The sequence below is a fragment of the Miscanthus floridulus genome, chromosome 4, assembly GCF_019320115.1.
Source record: "Miscanthus floridulus cultivar M001 chromosome 4, ASM1932011v1, whole genome shotgun sequence".
Classification (NCBI taxonomy): Eukaryota; Viridiplantae; Streptophyta; class Magnoliopsida; order Poales; family Poaceae; genus Miscanthus; species Miscanthus floridulus.
In genome coordinates, this window is record NC_089583.1 from 14,197,785 (window position 1) to 14,214,994 (window position 17,210).

At 44.2% G+C, this 17,210-nt stretch overlaps 1 protein-coding gene and 1 pseudogene across 1 annotated transcript; both read left to right on the forward strand.

Moving 5' to 3' along the window:
- Positions 1-210: 210 nt before the first annotated feature.
- LOC136548079 (uncharacterized) lies at positions 211-1,874 on the forward strand. Its single transcript, XM_066539725.1, has 2 exons — positions 211-388; positions 1,594-1,874. Exons 1-2 carry the CDS (start codon positions 211-213, stop codon positions 1,872-1,874), a joined length of 459 nt encoding a protein of 152 aa, XP_066395822.1.
- A 156-nt stretch (positions 1,875-2,030) lies between these two features.
- The window catches only part of LOC136548080 (disease resistance protein Pik-2-like), a 45,920-nt pseudogene continuing 30,740 nt past the window's right edge, over positions 2,031-17,210 (forward strand).

Below are 17,210 nucleotides of genomic sequence, written 5' to 3' on the forward strand. Positions count from 1 at the left end.
AAGGCACGTCGTCGGCGTAGGAATGGCGGGGGAGAACTAGGGGGTCCACGCACACCTGCTGGTCTATCCAGCTCGGCCCGAGGCGGCTTGTGGTGGCACGGCCACTGCAGCAAGCGGCGGCGATGGCAGCGGCTGTGATGGCCGGGCTGTTCCGGTGGTTCCCGGCTCAGACGAGGGGCGCCGGTCGTAGAGGAGGAAGAGGCGGAGGCGATGGTTTGTGCAGTGGGTCGCGAGAGGGCTCGGAGGCAGCAGGGATGCGACGGGGGCAAGCTTGGCCCGCCGGCCATGGTGGACGCGGCCGCGCTCAGCGCTACAGAGGGGCAGAGCGAGAAGGGGCGAGTGAGGGAGAGTGCTGAGCGAGCATGGAGGGCGCCAGGCTTCACCAAATGTGAGAGGGAGCGGCAGGGACGCGTGGCGCAGAGTTCAGACACACGTCGGCCATGGGGGGCGAGCTCTGGTGCATGGCAGCCACGCAGGCAAAACGTCGAGCACGTGGCGAGCGTCGGTGAGGGCAAGGTGGGGAGCGGATTTGGGCCACTTCTAGGCCGAATCAGTCCTTGGGCCAAAAATGAAGTTTGCTCACCTCGGACTGCTCTACATTTCTCATTAAGGGACTCCAGTCATTTGAGCATCATAACAGTGGGTAATTAATCTCTAAGTTAACAGCGTCAGCGCGTTGACAGCGATGAACAAAAGCCCAAATTGGTGGTCAAAACGAAGTCGAACGAATTCCATTTTTATACATGCCCATCTCCATCATGTATACTCCAACTTTTATCTTTGGACCAAATCGAGTTGCTTAACAAATTTTGGAGAACGCGAGACGTCAATGCTGATGTCGATGAATTTCTAGACTTAGAATATTTCTAAGTCCTGAAATCAGCAGTAGGTTCCAACTTTGAGCCTCTGTTTGACTTATTTCCAAGTTGATCTAGCTCTTGGTCCAAAAACAAAGTTTGTTCTACATGATATGGACTACAACTTTCATTTAAGGTCCAACCTCAAAACTGGTATAGAACCTACTGTTCTACTTTGACCAAAGTAGGATCACGATGGAGCTTAAATTATCCTTTTTGATCCATTGGAGCATTTTCTTGGCATTTGCCCAACATGAACCTTTCATGACTTTTGTTGTAGAATTCATATAGAGTCATTTTGGCAAGGTTGCAAGGTTTGGTTGACATCTCATGCTCTCATTCACTTAATAGTGCAATTGAAGCACTTAGTAAAATCATTCCAACAAGGATATAACTTATTATTTCATGTGACTTTTTGATTCCAAACTTCATGAAACTTTTCCATGGATCAATATAGATGGGTATTGATGTGAGACATATGAAGATATTCCCATAACACTAGCCAAACATATATCTTGAAAAGGGCCTATGCGTAAAGCAAGGGTGCAATATCCAAGTTTAGGTTGGGGCTCATTTCTATAGGTTGGACCTTGGCATCTTCACCATCACTTAATATGCCATGTTTGAACTCAAACCCATTGCTTAACTGGTGACAAACACCTAGGGTGTTACATGGATTTTTTGAACGACGATGATATTTCCACTATGCCCATCGGGCCAAGTGTTGTGGTTGCAGGTACTCCTCCTAGCGCTCCCGCCGCACCTCAGTCACTCGTGCTCGGTGCCCCCACATCGAGACCTAGGGCGTCTGGTGCCCACTTGCTGGCGCCCAGCTCACCACCCTCTGGATTGGGCGGTACTGCTACTGCTGCGCCCAGCACGTCACCCGCCATTGAACTAGGCTCTGGCTCGGGTCCTACTGGTGCTCCCTCGGCATCCGCCTCTGCTGCCCCTGTGGACATTCAGTCCCAGGCTGCTGGTAGTAGAGCTGGCCGCACTGCTGCTACACAGCCTTAGTCCATCATGCCTATGGTGAACGATCACAGCATGTGGACTCGACGCAAGTCTACTTTTATTCAGCCAGTGGATCGCCTGAACCTTCACACGGCGCTCCTCTCGCCCCTACCAAAGACCTTTCGCTCCGCCTTAGCTGATCCTAACTGGCGAGCAGCGATGCAGGCTGAGTTTGATGCACTCTTGGCCAACGACACCTGGACTTTGGTTGCCCGTCCACCCGGTGTTAACGTCATCACCGGTAAATGGGTTTATCATCACAAGTTTTTGGCTGATGGCTCTCTTGATCGTTACAAGGCCAGGTGGGTGCTTTAAGGTTTCACTCAGCACCTGGGGATTGATTATGAGGAGACTTTTAGTCCAGTCATCAAGCTGGCCACAATCTGTGTTGTTCTTACATTGGCTATGTCTCACTCTTGGCCAATTCACCAGTTGGACGTCAAGAATGCTTTCCTCCATGGGACATTGACTGAGACCATTTACTGTGAGCAGCCATCTGGATTTGTTAACTCCTCCTGACCCAACTATGTGTGCAAGTTGAATAGATCATTGTATGGACTGAAGCAGGCACCTCACACGTGGCACAGTTGCTTTGCCTGTCACATCACCTCTCTCGGGTTTGTTGAGGCCAAGGCAGACACCTCTCTGTTCATCTATCGCCATGGTGCTAACATAGGTTTTTTGCTTCTCTATGTGGACGATATTGTTCTCAATGCCTCGTCACCGAGTTTCCTCAAGCAGGTTATTGCAGCACTCTAGCGGAAATTCTCTATGACAGATATGGGTCCTCTTCATCACTTCTTGGGTCTCTCTATTGATCATCGAGCTAATGGTTTATTCCTCTCTTAGAGATAGTATATGCTAGATATTCTGGACTGTGCTGGTATGCGTGACTAAAGCCTTGCAGTACACCTATCGATACTCACACCAAGATATCTGCTGATGGTGTCCCAGTGGCTGATCTGACACATTTTCGTAGCATTGCTGGCGCACTTCAGTACCTCACCTTCATGCACCTTGATCTCGCCTACGCTGTTCAGCAGGTCTATCTTTATATGCATGATCCGAGAGAGCCACACCTCACCGCCATGAAAGCGCATTCTGCGCTACATTTAGGGTACCCTGGACCTCAGTTTTCACCTTCTTTGCACCTCGACTACTGATCTCACTGTGTACACTAATGCTGATTGGGCCGGTTGTCCCAATACTCGCCGTTCCACTTCTGGATACGGTGTATTTTTGGGTGATAATTTGATTTCTTGGTCTTCCAAGCGTCAGGCGACAGTCTCAAGATCTAGTGTAGAGGCCGAGTATCGTGCTGTCGCAAATGGAGTTGCGGAGGTGTGTTGGTTGCGTCAACTCCTCCATGAGCTCTATTGCCCTCTTTGGCGAGCCACCGTTGTGTACTGTGACAATGTCAGTGCCGTTTATTTGTCCACCAACCCCGTTCAGCACCAGCGGACCAAGCATGTGGAGATTGATTTACACTTTGTTCATGACCATGTTGCCCTTGGAGAAATTCAAGTTCTTCATGTCCCCATGACATCTTAGTACGCCGACATCTTCACCAAGGGCCTTCCGACATCCGTCTTCGTGGAGTTTAGGTCTAGTCTCAATGTTCACGGTGCTCCCAGTTCCGACTATAGGGGAGTGTTAGATTGTAAATGTGACATGGCCCATGGGCCTACCATATCTGGCTCTCCATCATGCCTATATGTACACAACACAGGTCCCTGAGTAATATATCGCGTATTCCACAATTCCAATTATGCTTTCATATATGACTAAACTATCTATATCATGCATGTTTAAAACAGGTACCTCGTAGTGATCGATGATGTTTGGAGTGTGTGAGCATGGGAGGCAATCCAATCCAAGCTGCCAGAGAGCAAAAAGGGCAGTAGAATTGTGGTGACCACTCGGATAGAAATAGTGGCCAATGCATGCAGTCCTGATAGTTCTAGTGGCCTTTGCATTCATAAAATGGAACCCCTTAAAGTTGAAGATTCCAAGAAGTTGTTTGTCAGCAGAGTGTTTGGCTCCATGGATGTTGTTTACCCCAAGCAGTTTGAAGATGTAATGGGTAACATCTTGAAAAAATGTGGTGGGCTGCCATTGGCCATTGTCAGCATTGCTAGTGTTTTGGTAGGATACAAATCACTTGGAAGCAAAGATAAGTGGGATAGAGTTTGCAAATCAATTGGTTCTCACATGGAGAACCACCCAACCCTTGAGGGGATGAAGCATATAGTCATACTGAGCTACAATCACCTCCCTCATGAGCTTAAGGGTTGCATGATGTACTTTAGCATTTTTCTAGAGGATTATGTGATCAGAAAGGAACGACTATTGAATAGATGGATGGCTGAAGGATTGATTCATCTGAAGCGGGGGTTGACTATGTGGGAGGTTACAGAGTCTTACTTGGATGAACTCTTGAGTAGGAACATGATTGAAGAAGCAGGCCATTTTGGTGGTTATGTGAAAGCTCTAGTTTGGTTTTGGTTAATTGATGAAACCCTAAGTGCTAACCTAGTTTATCAAAGTGATTATGAGATAGGTAGCACTACTCCAAGTAATGAAGCAATGACGAAGATCATGACAATGGTGATAGCATGGTGATGATCAAATGCTTGAACTTGGAAAAGAAGAAAGAGAAAAACAAAAGGCTCAAGGCAAAGGTATAAAATGTAGGAGCCATTTTGTTTTAGTGATCAAGACACTTAGTGAGTGTGATCACATTTAGGATAGATAGCCGTACTATTAAGAGGAGTGAAACTCGTATCGGAATGCGGTTATCAAAGTGCCACTAGATGCTCTAACTCATTGCATATGCATTTAGGATCTAGTGGAGTGCTAACACCCTTGAAAATATTTGTGAAAATATGCTAACATATGTGCGCAAGGTGTTTGCAGGGTTGAGATGGGTTTGGGTCCCGCTCTCCCTCCCGCCGAGCTTGCTCGGCGAGATTCGGCGCTTTTGGAAAAATGAAATGTCTATTTTCTATTGCGCCGGATGCAAAATTCTTGGTGGTTGGCACACTTGAGAAAGGGTGAAGAAGTTAGAGTTGAAATGGAGTTGGTCGAAATGATGCTGGCGTCGGTCTACTGACCGGACGCTGGGTCACTCAGCGACCGGACAGCTGAAGGGCTGCATCCGGTCGAGCTGTCAGACGGCACAGTCGCTGGGGTTGAGCACCGGACGCTGGTCTGCGTCCGGTCAAGGTGGACCGGACGCGTCCGGTCGAAAAAACATGCCTCGGGGAGCTTACTGGAAACGACCGGACGCTGGGGCTTCAGCGTCCGGTCAGTTTTGACCGGAGCGTCCGGTCAGCTTTGTAGCCGTTGAAATCTGACGAACAGCGTTTGAAGCTGGTGACGCGCGGCGTCCATCGGGCGACCGGACGCTGAGGGCCAGCGTCCGGTCAGTATGACCGGAGCGTCCGGTCAGAGCGCGTATTGCCCAGTGAAGGGGTATAACGGCTCTATTTGATGGGGGCTCTATTTATAGCCCCATGGCCGGCTCAAGGGACATCTCCTGCACATTTTCATTGACCTAGCATCCTTGTGAGCTTAGCCAAAGCCCTCCCACTCATCTCCATCATTGATCCATCATCATTGTGAGATTGGGAGAGAATCCAAGTGCATTGCTTGAGTGATTGCATCTAGAGGCACTTGGTATTCGTGTTGCGCTGCGGATTTCGCTTGTTTCTCTTGGTGGTTGCCACCACCTAGACGGTTGGAGCAGCGGTGGAGGATCGGCACGAGTTGGTGATTGTTCGTGGCCATCTCCGGTGATTGCAAGGGGAGTTGTACCTTCCCCGGCGGAGTGCCGAAAGGTAACTCTAGTAAATTGCTCGTGTCATTGAGTTACCTCACTTGTGGGTCGGTTCTTGCGGTGTCCAATCGTGTGGACGAGGTTTGTGAAACACCTCTTAGCCGCCGAACCACCAAGTGTTGGTCGACACAACGGGGACGTAGCGTGTTGGCAAGCACGTGAACCTCGGGAGAAAATCGATTGTCTCTCTTCTTTGACATTCTCCCGGTGATTGGCTATATATATTCATCTTGTGATTGGTTCATCCCCTACACGTCGGTATAATCACTCTACTCACTCATTTACATTCTTGCAAACTAGTTGATACAAGCTCTTTAGTGTAATTAGAATTGAGAGCTTGCTTTATTATTTACATTCATCTAGTTGAGCTCTTTAGAGTAGCAAGGTTGAGAGCTCTTAGTGAGTATTTACATAGCAAGTTTGTGTGCCTAAGTATTCATTGCAACTAGAATTGTTGGATAGGTGGCTTGCAACCCTTGTAGAGCTAGAGCAAGTTTGCATTACGCTATTTGTCACACTAATCAAATTGCTCTAGTTGATTTGTAGATTTTTAAATAGGCTATTCACCCCCCCTCTAGCCATATTAGGACCTTTCAAGTGGTATCGGAGCCGTGGTCACCGTTTGATTGAAGGCTTAACAACCTCGGTGTCAAATTATGGCTCAAGTTGTGTTCAACCATGTGGGGGGCAAACCACCATTCTTTGATGGCACAAGCTATGATTATTGGAAGAGAAAGATAAGTGTGTATCTTGGTTCAATCAATGATCAAGTATGGGATGTAACCGAGAATGATTATGCTATCATTAATCCCGACAATCCCACCAACCAAGATAAGTCTAACAAGCAATGCAATACAATGGCTCTCAACACCCTATACAATGCCCTTGATCCAAAGGTGTTTGAGCAAATCAAGGATTGTGAAAGAGCAAATGAAGTGTGGAGGAGATTGGAGGAAACCTATGAGGGCACACCGGAGGTGAAGAGTGCCAAGTTATATATTCTCAAGGACAAGTTGATAGGTTTCAAGATGAAAGATGATGAGAGCATACCGGAGATGTTCCATCGCTTGCAAGTCATTGTCAATGATTTGAAGGCTTTGGGAGAAAAGATCAAGAATGATGATGTCTCTCATCGGTTCTTGATGAGTCTACCTCCAAGGTTTGAAATGTTGAGAATGCTAATCATAAGAGGAGGATTAAAGGAGATCACCCCCAACCAAGTACTAGGTGAAGTCATGACACAAGAGACATACCGTGTGGAAAGGGAGGGGGATGACAAGGAGGACAAGAAGGAAGATGAGGACAAGAAGAAGAAGAGTGTAGCATTCAAGGCTAGCTCATCATCATACAAGAACAAGGGCAAATCAAAGAAAGAGTCAAGTGATGATGAGGATCTTAGTGATATTGATGATGAAGCTATGGCTCTCTTTGTGCGCAAGATGGGCAAGTTCATGAAGAAGAAAGGCTATGGTGCAAGAAAAAGAAGAGATCATACCAAGAGCAAAGAATATGTGAGAAGATGCTATAATTGCAAGAGTCCTGATCATGTGGTAGCCAATTGTCCTTACAATAGTGACAATGATGAAGATGAGAAGAACAAACACAAGAAAGACAAGAAAGAAAAGAAGGAGAAGAGGGAGAAGAGGATGACCTTTCAAAAGAAGAAGAAGGGTGGAGGCTATGTAGTCACTTGGGATAGTGATGGCTCTTCGGATAGTGATAGCTCTAGTGATGATGACAAGAAATCTATCAAGAGAGCTCTAGCAAGCATCGCCATCAACAACAAGCCCTCTATCTTCGATACTCCATCGACGTGCCTCATGGCAAAACCTACCAAGGTAAAATATGATGTGAGTGATGATGATGAATGTGAAAGTGATGCTTGTAGGAGTGATGATGATGATGATGAGTACTCCAAGGAGGAGCTCATGGACATGTGTGAGCAAGTGCATACTTGCTTTGAGATGAAGAGAAAGGAATGTAAGGAATTGAACAAGAAAGTCAAATTTCTTGAGCAATCCTTTGATGAGCTCAATGCCACTCATGAGGGGCTAATGGATGCCCATGAGAAGCTTGGCAAAGCTCACTCAAAGCTTGAAAAAGCTCATTCCTCTCTCATTGAGCAAGTCAAGAAGGTGGAAGCCAAGGAGGAGCAAGTGATAGTTACATGTGATGTGGGACTAACATGTGATCTTATTAATGAATCTACTTATAAGCCTATTGCTATTTCTCCCACTAACACTTCTTGTAGCACTACCACTTTCACTCCACCTATGAATGATACATCACTAGCAGTGGAAAATGAGACCCTCAAGAAGGAGGTGAATGAGCTCACTCGTGCCTTAGGCAATGCCTATGGTGGAGATGCCCGCTTGCTAAAGTGCTTGGGTAGCCAAAGGTTTTCTCTCAACAAAGAGGGATTAGGCTATACCCCCAAGAAAGGCAAGGCGGCCTTTGTCACTCCCAAAGCTAGCTTTGTGAAGGGCAATGGTCGATTTTGCAATAGATGCAAGCAAGTTGGGCATATAGAGCAAAATTGCAAGACTAACAAGAACAAGCTACCTAATGTATCCTCAATCAAATTTGATTCTTGTTACATGCTTTATAAGGGTGCCAATGGTGTGAAGGCTAAGTTCATTGGTACACCAATTGTGGGCCCAAAGAAGAAGGCCATTTGGGTACCAAAGACCTTGGTGACTAACCTACAAGGACCCAAGCAAGTTTGGGTACCTAAAAGGAATTGATCTTCTTTTGTAGGTAAATTATAAAGCCGGAGGAAGGCATTGGGTGCTTGATAGTGGGTGCACACAACACATGACCGGTGATTCAAGAATGTTCAATTCAATCAATGAAAGCAAGAGCAATGGGATTGATAGTATTACATTTGGTGACAATGGCAAAGGCAAAGTCAAGGGGCTTGGTAAGATTGCAATATCCAATGACTTGAGCATTTCCAATGTGCTACTAGTAGAGAGCTTGAATTTCAACCTATTGTCGGTAGCCCAATTGTGTGATCTTGGTTTCAAATGCATATTTGGTGTGGATGATGTAGAGATCATAAGTGTAGATGGCTCAAATTTGATATTCAAAGGATTTAGATATGAGAATCTATACTTAGTTGATTTCAATGCTAGAGAAGCTCAATTGTCAACATGTTTGATCACTAAGTCTAGCATGGGTTGGTTATGGCATAGAAGGCTTGGTCATGTTGGAATGAAACAATTGAACAAATTGATTAAGCATGACTTAGTTAGAGGCTTGAAAGATGTCACATTTGAAAAGGATAAGCTATGTAGTGCATGTCAAGCCGGAAAACAAGTTGGTAATACACATCCTAAGAAGAGCATGATGAGTACATCTAAGGCATTTGAATTGATACACATGGACTTGTTTGGACCAACCACATACACTAGCATTGGTGGAAACAAATATGGATTTGTGATTGTCGATGATTTCACTAGATACACTTGGGTGTTCTTTCTTGGTGACAAGAGTGATGTGTTTGCAATATTCAAATCATTTGTCAAGGGCATTCACAATGAGTTTGAAATAATCATCAAGAAAGTTAGAAGTGACAATGGTAGTGAATTCAAGAACACTAGAATTGATGAGTTGTGTGATGAATTTGGTATTAGACATCAATTCTCGGCCAAGTATACTCCTCAATCAAATGGGCTAGTTGAAAGAAAGAATAGAACCTTGATTGATATGGCAAGATCAATGTTGAGTGAGTACAATGTGAGTCATTTATTTTGGGCCGAAGCAATCAACACGGCTTGCTATTATAGCAACCGACTCTATTGTCACCCCATGATGGAGAAGACACCCTATGAGCTATTGAATGGAAGAAAGCCCAACATAGCATACTTTCGGGTTTTTGGGTGCAAATGCTATATATTGAAGAAAGGCACTAGATTGAGCAAGTTTGAAAAGAAATGTGATGAAGGTTTCTTGCTTGGTTACTCCACTACTAGCAAGGCTTATAGAGTTTGGAATTTGGCTAGTGGTACTCTTGAGGAGGTTCATGATGTGGAATTTGATGAAACAAATGGTTCCCAAGAGGAAGATGAGAATCTAGATGATGTAAGAGGCACTCAATTGGTCAATGCAATGAAGAACATGGACATTGGTGATATAAGGCCTAGAGAGGTGATTGATATTGAAGATGACAAGAATCAAGTGCTCTCTAACTCAAATGTGCAAGCAAGTGGTTCTCATGATCAAATCCAAGCAAGCACTAGTAATAGCAATGTGCAAGATCAACAAATGGCTAGTTCATCATCTCAATCAAGTAACCAATCAAATGCAAGCAATCAAGTGCAAGTGCTTCAACCAACCAATGTTGCAAGAGATCATCCATTGGACACTATCATTGGTGATATTTCAAGAGGTGTGCAAACAAGATCAAGATTGGCATCATTTTGTGAGCATTTCTCATTTGTGTCATCCATTGAGCCTAAGAAGATAGATGAAGCTTTGAATGATGTTGATTGGGTCAATGCTATGCATGAAGAGCTAAACAACTTCACAAGAAACCAAGTATGGGAGTTAGTTGAGAGGCCTAAGGGTCATAATGTGATTGGAACCAAGTGGGTCTTTCGGAACAAGCAAGATCAAGATGGGATAGTAATAAGGAACAAAGCAAGATTAGTGGCTCAAGGTTACACTCAAGTTGAAGGTCTTGACTTTGGAGAAACATATGCCCCGGTTGCAAGATTGGAAGCAATTAGGATCTTGCTAGCTTATGCATGTGCCCACAACATCAAGCTATATCAAATGGATGTGAAGAGTGCATTTCTCAATGGGTACATCAATGAGCTTGTATATGTTGAGCAACCTCCCGGTTTTGAAGATGAAAAGAAACCCAACCATGTTTACAAGTTGAGAAAGGCTTTGTATGGATTGAAACAAGCACCAAGAGCATGGTATGAGAGATTGAGGGATTTCCTACTCTCTAAGGGATTCAAGATGGGAAAGGTTGACACCACTCTCTTCACCAAGAAACTTGGAAATGATTTGTTTGTCATGCAAATCTATGTGGATGATATCATCTTTGGATCAACAAATCAAGAATTTTGTGAGGAGTTTGGCAAGATGATGGCAAGTGAGTTTGAGATGTCTATGATTGGAGAACTTAGTTACTTCCTTGGTCTTCAAATCAAGCAAATGAAGAATGGCACATTTGTGAGTCAAGGCAAGTATATCAAGGACATGCTCAAGAAGTTTGAAATGGATGAGAGCAAAGCTATTAGTACACCAATGGGGACAAGTGGAAGCTTAGATAGTGATGCTAGTGGCAACATGGTGGATCAAAAGATGTATCGGTCTATGATTGGAAGTCTACTCTATGTGACCGCATCAAGACCGGATGTAATGTTTAGTGTATGCATGTGTGCAAGATTTCAAGCCTCACCAAGAGAAAGTCATTTGAAGGCAACAAAGAGAATATTGAGGTACTTGAAGCATACACAACATGTTGGATTATGGTATCCCAAAGGAGCAAGATTTGAGTTGATTGGATATTCGGATTCCGATTATGCGGGATGCAAAGTTGAGAGAAAGAGCACATCGGGCACATGTCAACTATTGGGAAGATCACTCGTATCTTGGTCATCAAAGAAGCAAAATAGTGTAGCACTTTCAACCGCTGAAGCGGAGTACATTTCGGCCGGTAGCTGTTGTGCTCAATTACTTTGGATGAAGGCTACTTTGAGTGACTTTGGAATCAAGTTCAAGCAAGTGCCGTTGCTATGTGACAATGAAAGTGCCGTAAAGCTCACCAACAATCCGGTTCAACACTCAAGAACAAAGCATATAGATGTCCGTCATCACTTCATAAGAGATCACCAACAAAAGGGGGACATTTGCATAGAGAGTGTGGGCACCGAAGATCAACTTGCCGACATATTCACCAAGCCACTTGATGAGAAGAGGTTTTGCAAGCTAAGGAATGAATTGAACATACTTGACTTCTCAAATATGTGTTGATGCACCCCCATTATATGACATGCCTCTCCTTCGAGCAATCCAAGGTAAAAGTTGATTGGCATGACATACATCCTTGCTAAGGACATGATTAGTGCATTTAGACATATTTCACATTTGAATAGGCTCATTCATGAAAATCAAATGAATTTGATGCTTGTATGGTACCACTATTGCTTATATGTTTGAAATGATCTAGTGGTAGCATATGACATGTTTGTGGGCTTGTAAACCTAGTGTTTGATTTAGAAAATGAGCTATAAGTGTTTAACTCAACATGGTACAAGATAACCCTTATTTGGAGGTGTGAAGAAGCTTGTCCTTGGATCAAACCGAGTTAAATACCTTTTGCAAGTAATCTAGATTGAACCAAATTGGGAAAATGATCCTCATTTCACATGATTTCACCCCAACCTATCCATAATTTAAGCTCACCTTTTGTGCTAATTGTTGACAAAGGGGGAGAGAAACAAAGATATGAGTGATAGGGGAGCATTGGACATAAGGGGAGAGATATGCTAAAGGAAAGGGATCAATTAAAATTTTGAGCACACAAGTAGGGGGAGCAAGCTCATAAACTTGTATGATGCATTTGAATGAACATTTCATATATTTGCTCACATGGTACAAATTCTAAGTTTCAACATCCATGCTTGTGTGGTGTATGCTAGTTATAGGTTTGAATGATGAAATGAAAAACTAGCATGCATAGGCTAAAAGTAACTAGACTCATGCTCACATTATGAAAACTAGACCCTTACCTTTAATGTTGATCTCATGGGGTATTCTAGTTTTTGTGTATATCTAGTTACTAATGATGCTAAGGATGGTATATTGGTGCACTCCGATTGGTATCACGCTTCAAAGGTCCATCTCTTATACCTTAGCATCACTTGGTAGAAATTGACTCCTATATTTCCTATCTAAGCATATGTGCAAGCTTTAATCCAAACTCTTAGCACATATGTAGGGGGAGCAATTACTACCATATGGAGTTCATGAAACTTGCCTATACCCTTTACACATGGTAAATAAGCTTGGGCAAGCAACATGGATTCAAATGAACTTTAATTCATATCTTTGTATAAGGGTTGTCATCAATTACCAAAAAGGGGGAGATTGAAAGCTCTAGTTTGGTTTTGGTTAATTGATGAAACCCTAAGTGCTAACCTAGTTTATCAAAGTGATTATGAGATAGGTAGCACTACTCCAAGTAATGAAGCAATGACGAAGATCATGACAATGGTGATAGCATGGTGATGATCAAATGCTTGAACTTGGAAAAGAAGAAAGAGAAAAACAAAAGGCTCAAGGCAAAGGTATAAAATGTAGGAGCCATTTTGTTTTAGTGATCAAGACACTTAGTGAGTGTGATCACATTTAGGATAGATAGCCGTACTATTAAGAGGAGTGAAACTCGTATCGGAATGCGGTTATCAAAGTGCCACTAGATGCTCTAACTCATTGCATATGCATTTAGGATCTAGTGGAGTGCTAACACCCTTGAAAATATTTGTGAAAATATGCTAACATATGTGCGCAAGGTGTTTGCAGGGTTGAGATGGGTTTGGGTCCCGCTCTCCCTCCCGCCGAGCTTGCTCGGCGGGATTCGGCGCTTTTGGAAAAATGAAATGTCTATTTTCTATTGCGCCGGATGCAAAATTCTTGGTGGTTGGCACACTTGAGAAAGGGTGAAGAAGTTAGAGTTGAAATGGAGTTGGTCGAAATGATGCTGGCGTCGGTCTACTGACCGGACGCTGGGTCACTCAGCGACCGGACGCTGAAGGGCTGCATCCGGTCGAGCTGTCAGACGGCACAGTCGCTGGGGTTGAGCACCGGACGCTGGTCTGCGTCCGGTCAAGGTGGACCGGACGCGTCCGGTCGAAAAAACATGCCTCGGGGAGCTTACTGGAAACGACCGGACGCTGGGGCTTCAGCGTCCGGTCAGTTTTGACCGGAGCGTCCGGTCAGCTTTGTAGCCGTTGAAATCTGACGAACAGCGTTTGAAGCTGGTGACGCGCGGCGTCCATCGGGCGACCGGACGCTGAGGGCCAGCGTCCGGTCAGTATGACCGGAGCGTCCGGTCAGAGCGCGTATTGCCCAGTGAAGGGGTATAACGGCTCTATTTGATGGGGGCTCTATTTATAGCCCCATGGCCGGCTCAAGGGACATCTCCTGCACATTTTCATTGACCTAGCATCCTTGTGAGCTTAGCCAAAGCCCTCCCACTCATCTCCATCATTGATCCATCATCATTGTGAGATTGGGAGAGAATCCAAGTGCATTGCTTGAGTGATTGCATCTAGAGGCACTTGGTATTCGTGTTGCGCTGCGGATTTCGCTTGTTTCTCTTGGTGGTTGCCACCACCTAGACGGTTGGAGCAGCGGTGGAGGATCGGCACGAGTTGGTGATTGTTCGTGGCCATCTCCGGTGATTGCAAGGGGAGTTGTACCTTCCCCGGCGGAGTGCCGAAAGGTAACTCTAGTAAATTGCTCGTGTCATTGAGTTACCTCACTTGTGGGTCGGTTCTTGCGGTGTCCAATCGTGTGGACGAGGTTTGTGAAACACCTCTTAGCCACCGAACCACCAAGTGTTGGTCGACACAACGGGGACGTAGCATGTTGGCAAGCACGTGAACCTCGGGAGAAAATCGATTGTCTCTCTTCTTTGACATTCTCCCGGTGATTGGCTATATATATTCATCTTGTGATTGGTTCATCCCCTACACGTCGGTATAATCACTCTACTCACTCATTTACATTCTTGCAAACTAGTTGATACAAGCTCTTTAGTGTAATTAGAATTGAGAGCTTGCTTTATTATTTACATTCATCTAGTTGAGCTCTTTAGAGTAGCAAGGTTGAGAGCTCTTAGTGAGTATTTACATAGCAAGTTTGTGTGCCTAAGTATTCATTGCAACTAGAATTGTTGGATAGGTGGCTTGCAACCCTTGTAGAGCTAGAGCAAGTTTGCATTACGCTATTTGTCACACTAATCAAATTGCTCTAGTTGATTTGTAGATTTTTAAATAGGCTATTCACCCCCCCTCTAGCCATATTAGGACCTTTCATTATGCCTAGAGGGAGGAAACATATAGGGTGCATGACATGCATCTTGAGGTCATGGTGTCCAAGTCTTTGGAGTCTAATTTTCTTAGTCTGCATGGACGGCGGTATAAGGGGATATTGTATGACAAGATTCATCACCTCACCCTCCATGCTGATGTAGAAAATGTAGATTTTGTAGCAAAGGGAAACGTTGAAGGCCACTACGGCGAGGATAATTTAAACATGCAGCATGTTCGATCACTGAGCATGTTCCAGCTCCATGGGCAACACAAGCTCCTGAAAAAGCTAGGAAACTTCATCCTCTTAAGGGTGCTTGACCTAGAAGACTATGTGGGAGTAACAAACAAGCATGTGAGGTATGCCTACAATCTGTACCTACTTAAGTTCCTAAGCTTGAAGGGCACAAGAATAAGCAAGGTGCCTCGACAGATAGAGAATCTAGAGCACTTACAATCACTTGATTTACGTTACACACTCCTTACTGGGCTACCAGAAACTGTCACAAAGCTAGAGAAATTTGAGTACATAGGGTTCACCAACAAGGATAATATTTGGAATATTATGTGGACTATACCCCGGGGAATCAACAAAATGAAGGCCCTACATATGTTGCGTGGTAAGACATGTCTTGAGAATGACTCTAAAGCAACCCTAGCGATAGGTGAACTAGAGCAACTAGAAGTGTTAGACTTGCAAAGAGGAGGTTCTCCAAGAGCTTGCTCTGTCCATAAGTAAGATGCACTCCCTCTGGCAGCTCACTATAGGACGACAAGGAAGTAGTGATGATGGTGGCAAGATAATGAGCTTTCTCCACCACCTACCAACACCGATGTGACTCCTTCAAGACCTTTGGATCATAGGTGGCATTGTCAATGGATTGCCTAGCTGGATCAGGTCACTCACACATCTTGTTAGTTTTACTGCAGCAAGATCAACCCTTACTGATGAAGAGCTCTTTGGCGTCCTATGTATGATGCCCAACCTAAACACATTGTACATATACTGTGTAACACCCTAGGTGTTTGGCTTCCACTAATTGCATTTCATTTCATAAACATGTGCATCATCTATGTCATCATGCCATTATCACTGAAACATGCATATGCAACATTCGCAATTCTGTTGTTTCATACTTAATTTGCTTATGAATGGTAGGAGTGAAACATGTGAATGTAACATGAGCTTCTCATACCTTGAAACATGGCAACATAGTAGGAATGTGGCAAGTTAAGCTTGCAACAAAAGTAATGAAACATGTGAAACATGGAATTGCAACAATTGAGTGAATTGATTGTTTTATGCTTCATCACATGTGATCTTTAGAAATTGGTATAACAATTGTGTAAAGTGGTTGATCATGGTCTAATACACCTTAACTACACTTAGGGTAAGTGTTTGGACATTGTTCATGTAGATCAAAATGACAAAATTGCCCCTTGGGAGAGGTTTGACTTGAATTGACCCTTAGAGTGCCATAGTTTGACTGATTCAAAAGACCAACTTAGAAACTTTGCATGGCTATGCACTCTTTACCAAAGTTGTAGCTAATTTATCAAGGAACAAAAGTTGTTTTATGATCAACTCATGAAAATGTGTGGAACAACCTCAAACATGGCCCACAAGTCAAAATTAAAGGCTGATTCAAACACTTGAAAAATTTCTAAGTGTTATAACTGGATTCAGTTTCGTGTACCCAACTTTTTCACCTTGTATCTCCCTAACAAAGCCAAACCAGCTTGAGCTCCAATAATAAGAGTTATAGCTCACATATAGATTATCAACTTTGTTAATTATGGCATGATCTAAATCATCACGGATTAGGAGCTAATCACCGTCAAACTTGCTCTATCAGTCGGTCGTTGGATCACTGAATCACAGAGATTCTGCTAACACTAGATTTTGGTCGATTCTGGAGGATGACAGGTGGACCCGCATGCGGGAAGAAGGGTATTCGGCAAACAAAGCAAGCGGTCGGCTAAATGCATTGCGGTCGGTTACTCCAGAAGGCGGTGACTCCATTCGGGAAAAACAGAAGATGGCAGGCAAGGCCGATCGAAAAGGTGAAAGTTGTAATAGTAAAGGACTCTAAAAGTTTAGGGTAAGGAATCGTGAGTTTCCAAGTTTATTTAAAGGTTCCTTTGTAAATCATAGTCCTCTAGGACTCGTGTTTTGTCTAGGGTATAAATATTGACCCTCGACCATTGTAATAGGGGTTCACAACCAAATCAATACAACCGGCCCCATGCCAAACTTCCGAGTCCCTTTGTCGTGTCGTCGAGTTCTTCGAGAGGAGTCATCGATCCGTCGACCTCCGTAAGTTCCGACAACCTTGTTATCATGTTTAGTATCATGCGGTGGATTTAGACGTGATGCAAGTAGTCTTGTTTTTTTTCAATGGTCGTGCGGCGGATCTTTGCTTGACAATCAAGAAGTCTTTGCTTATGCTT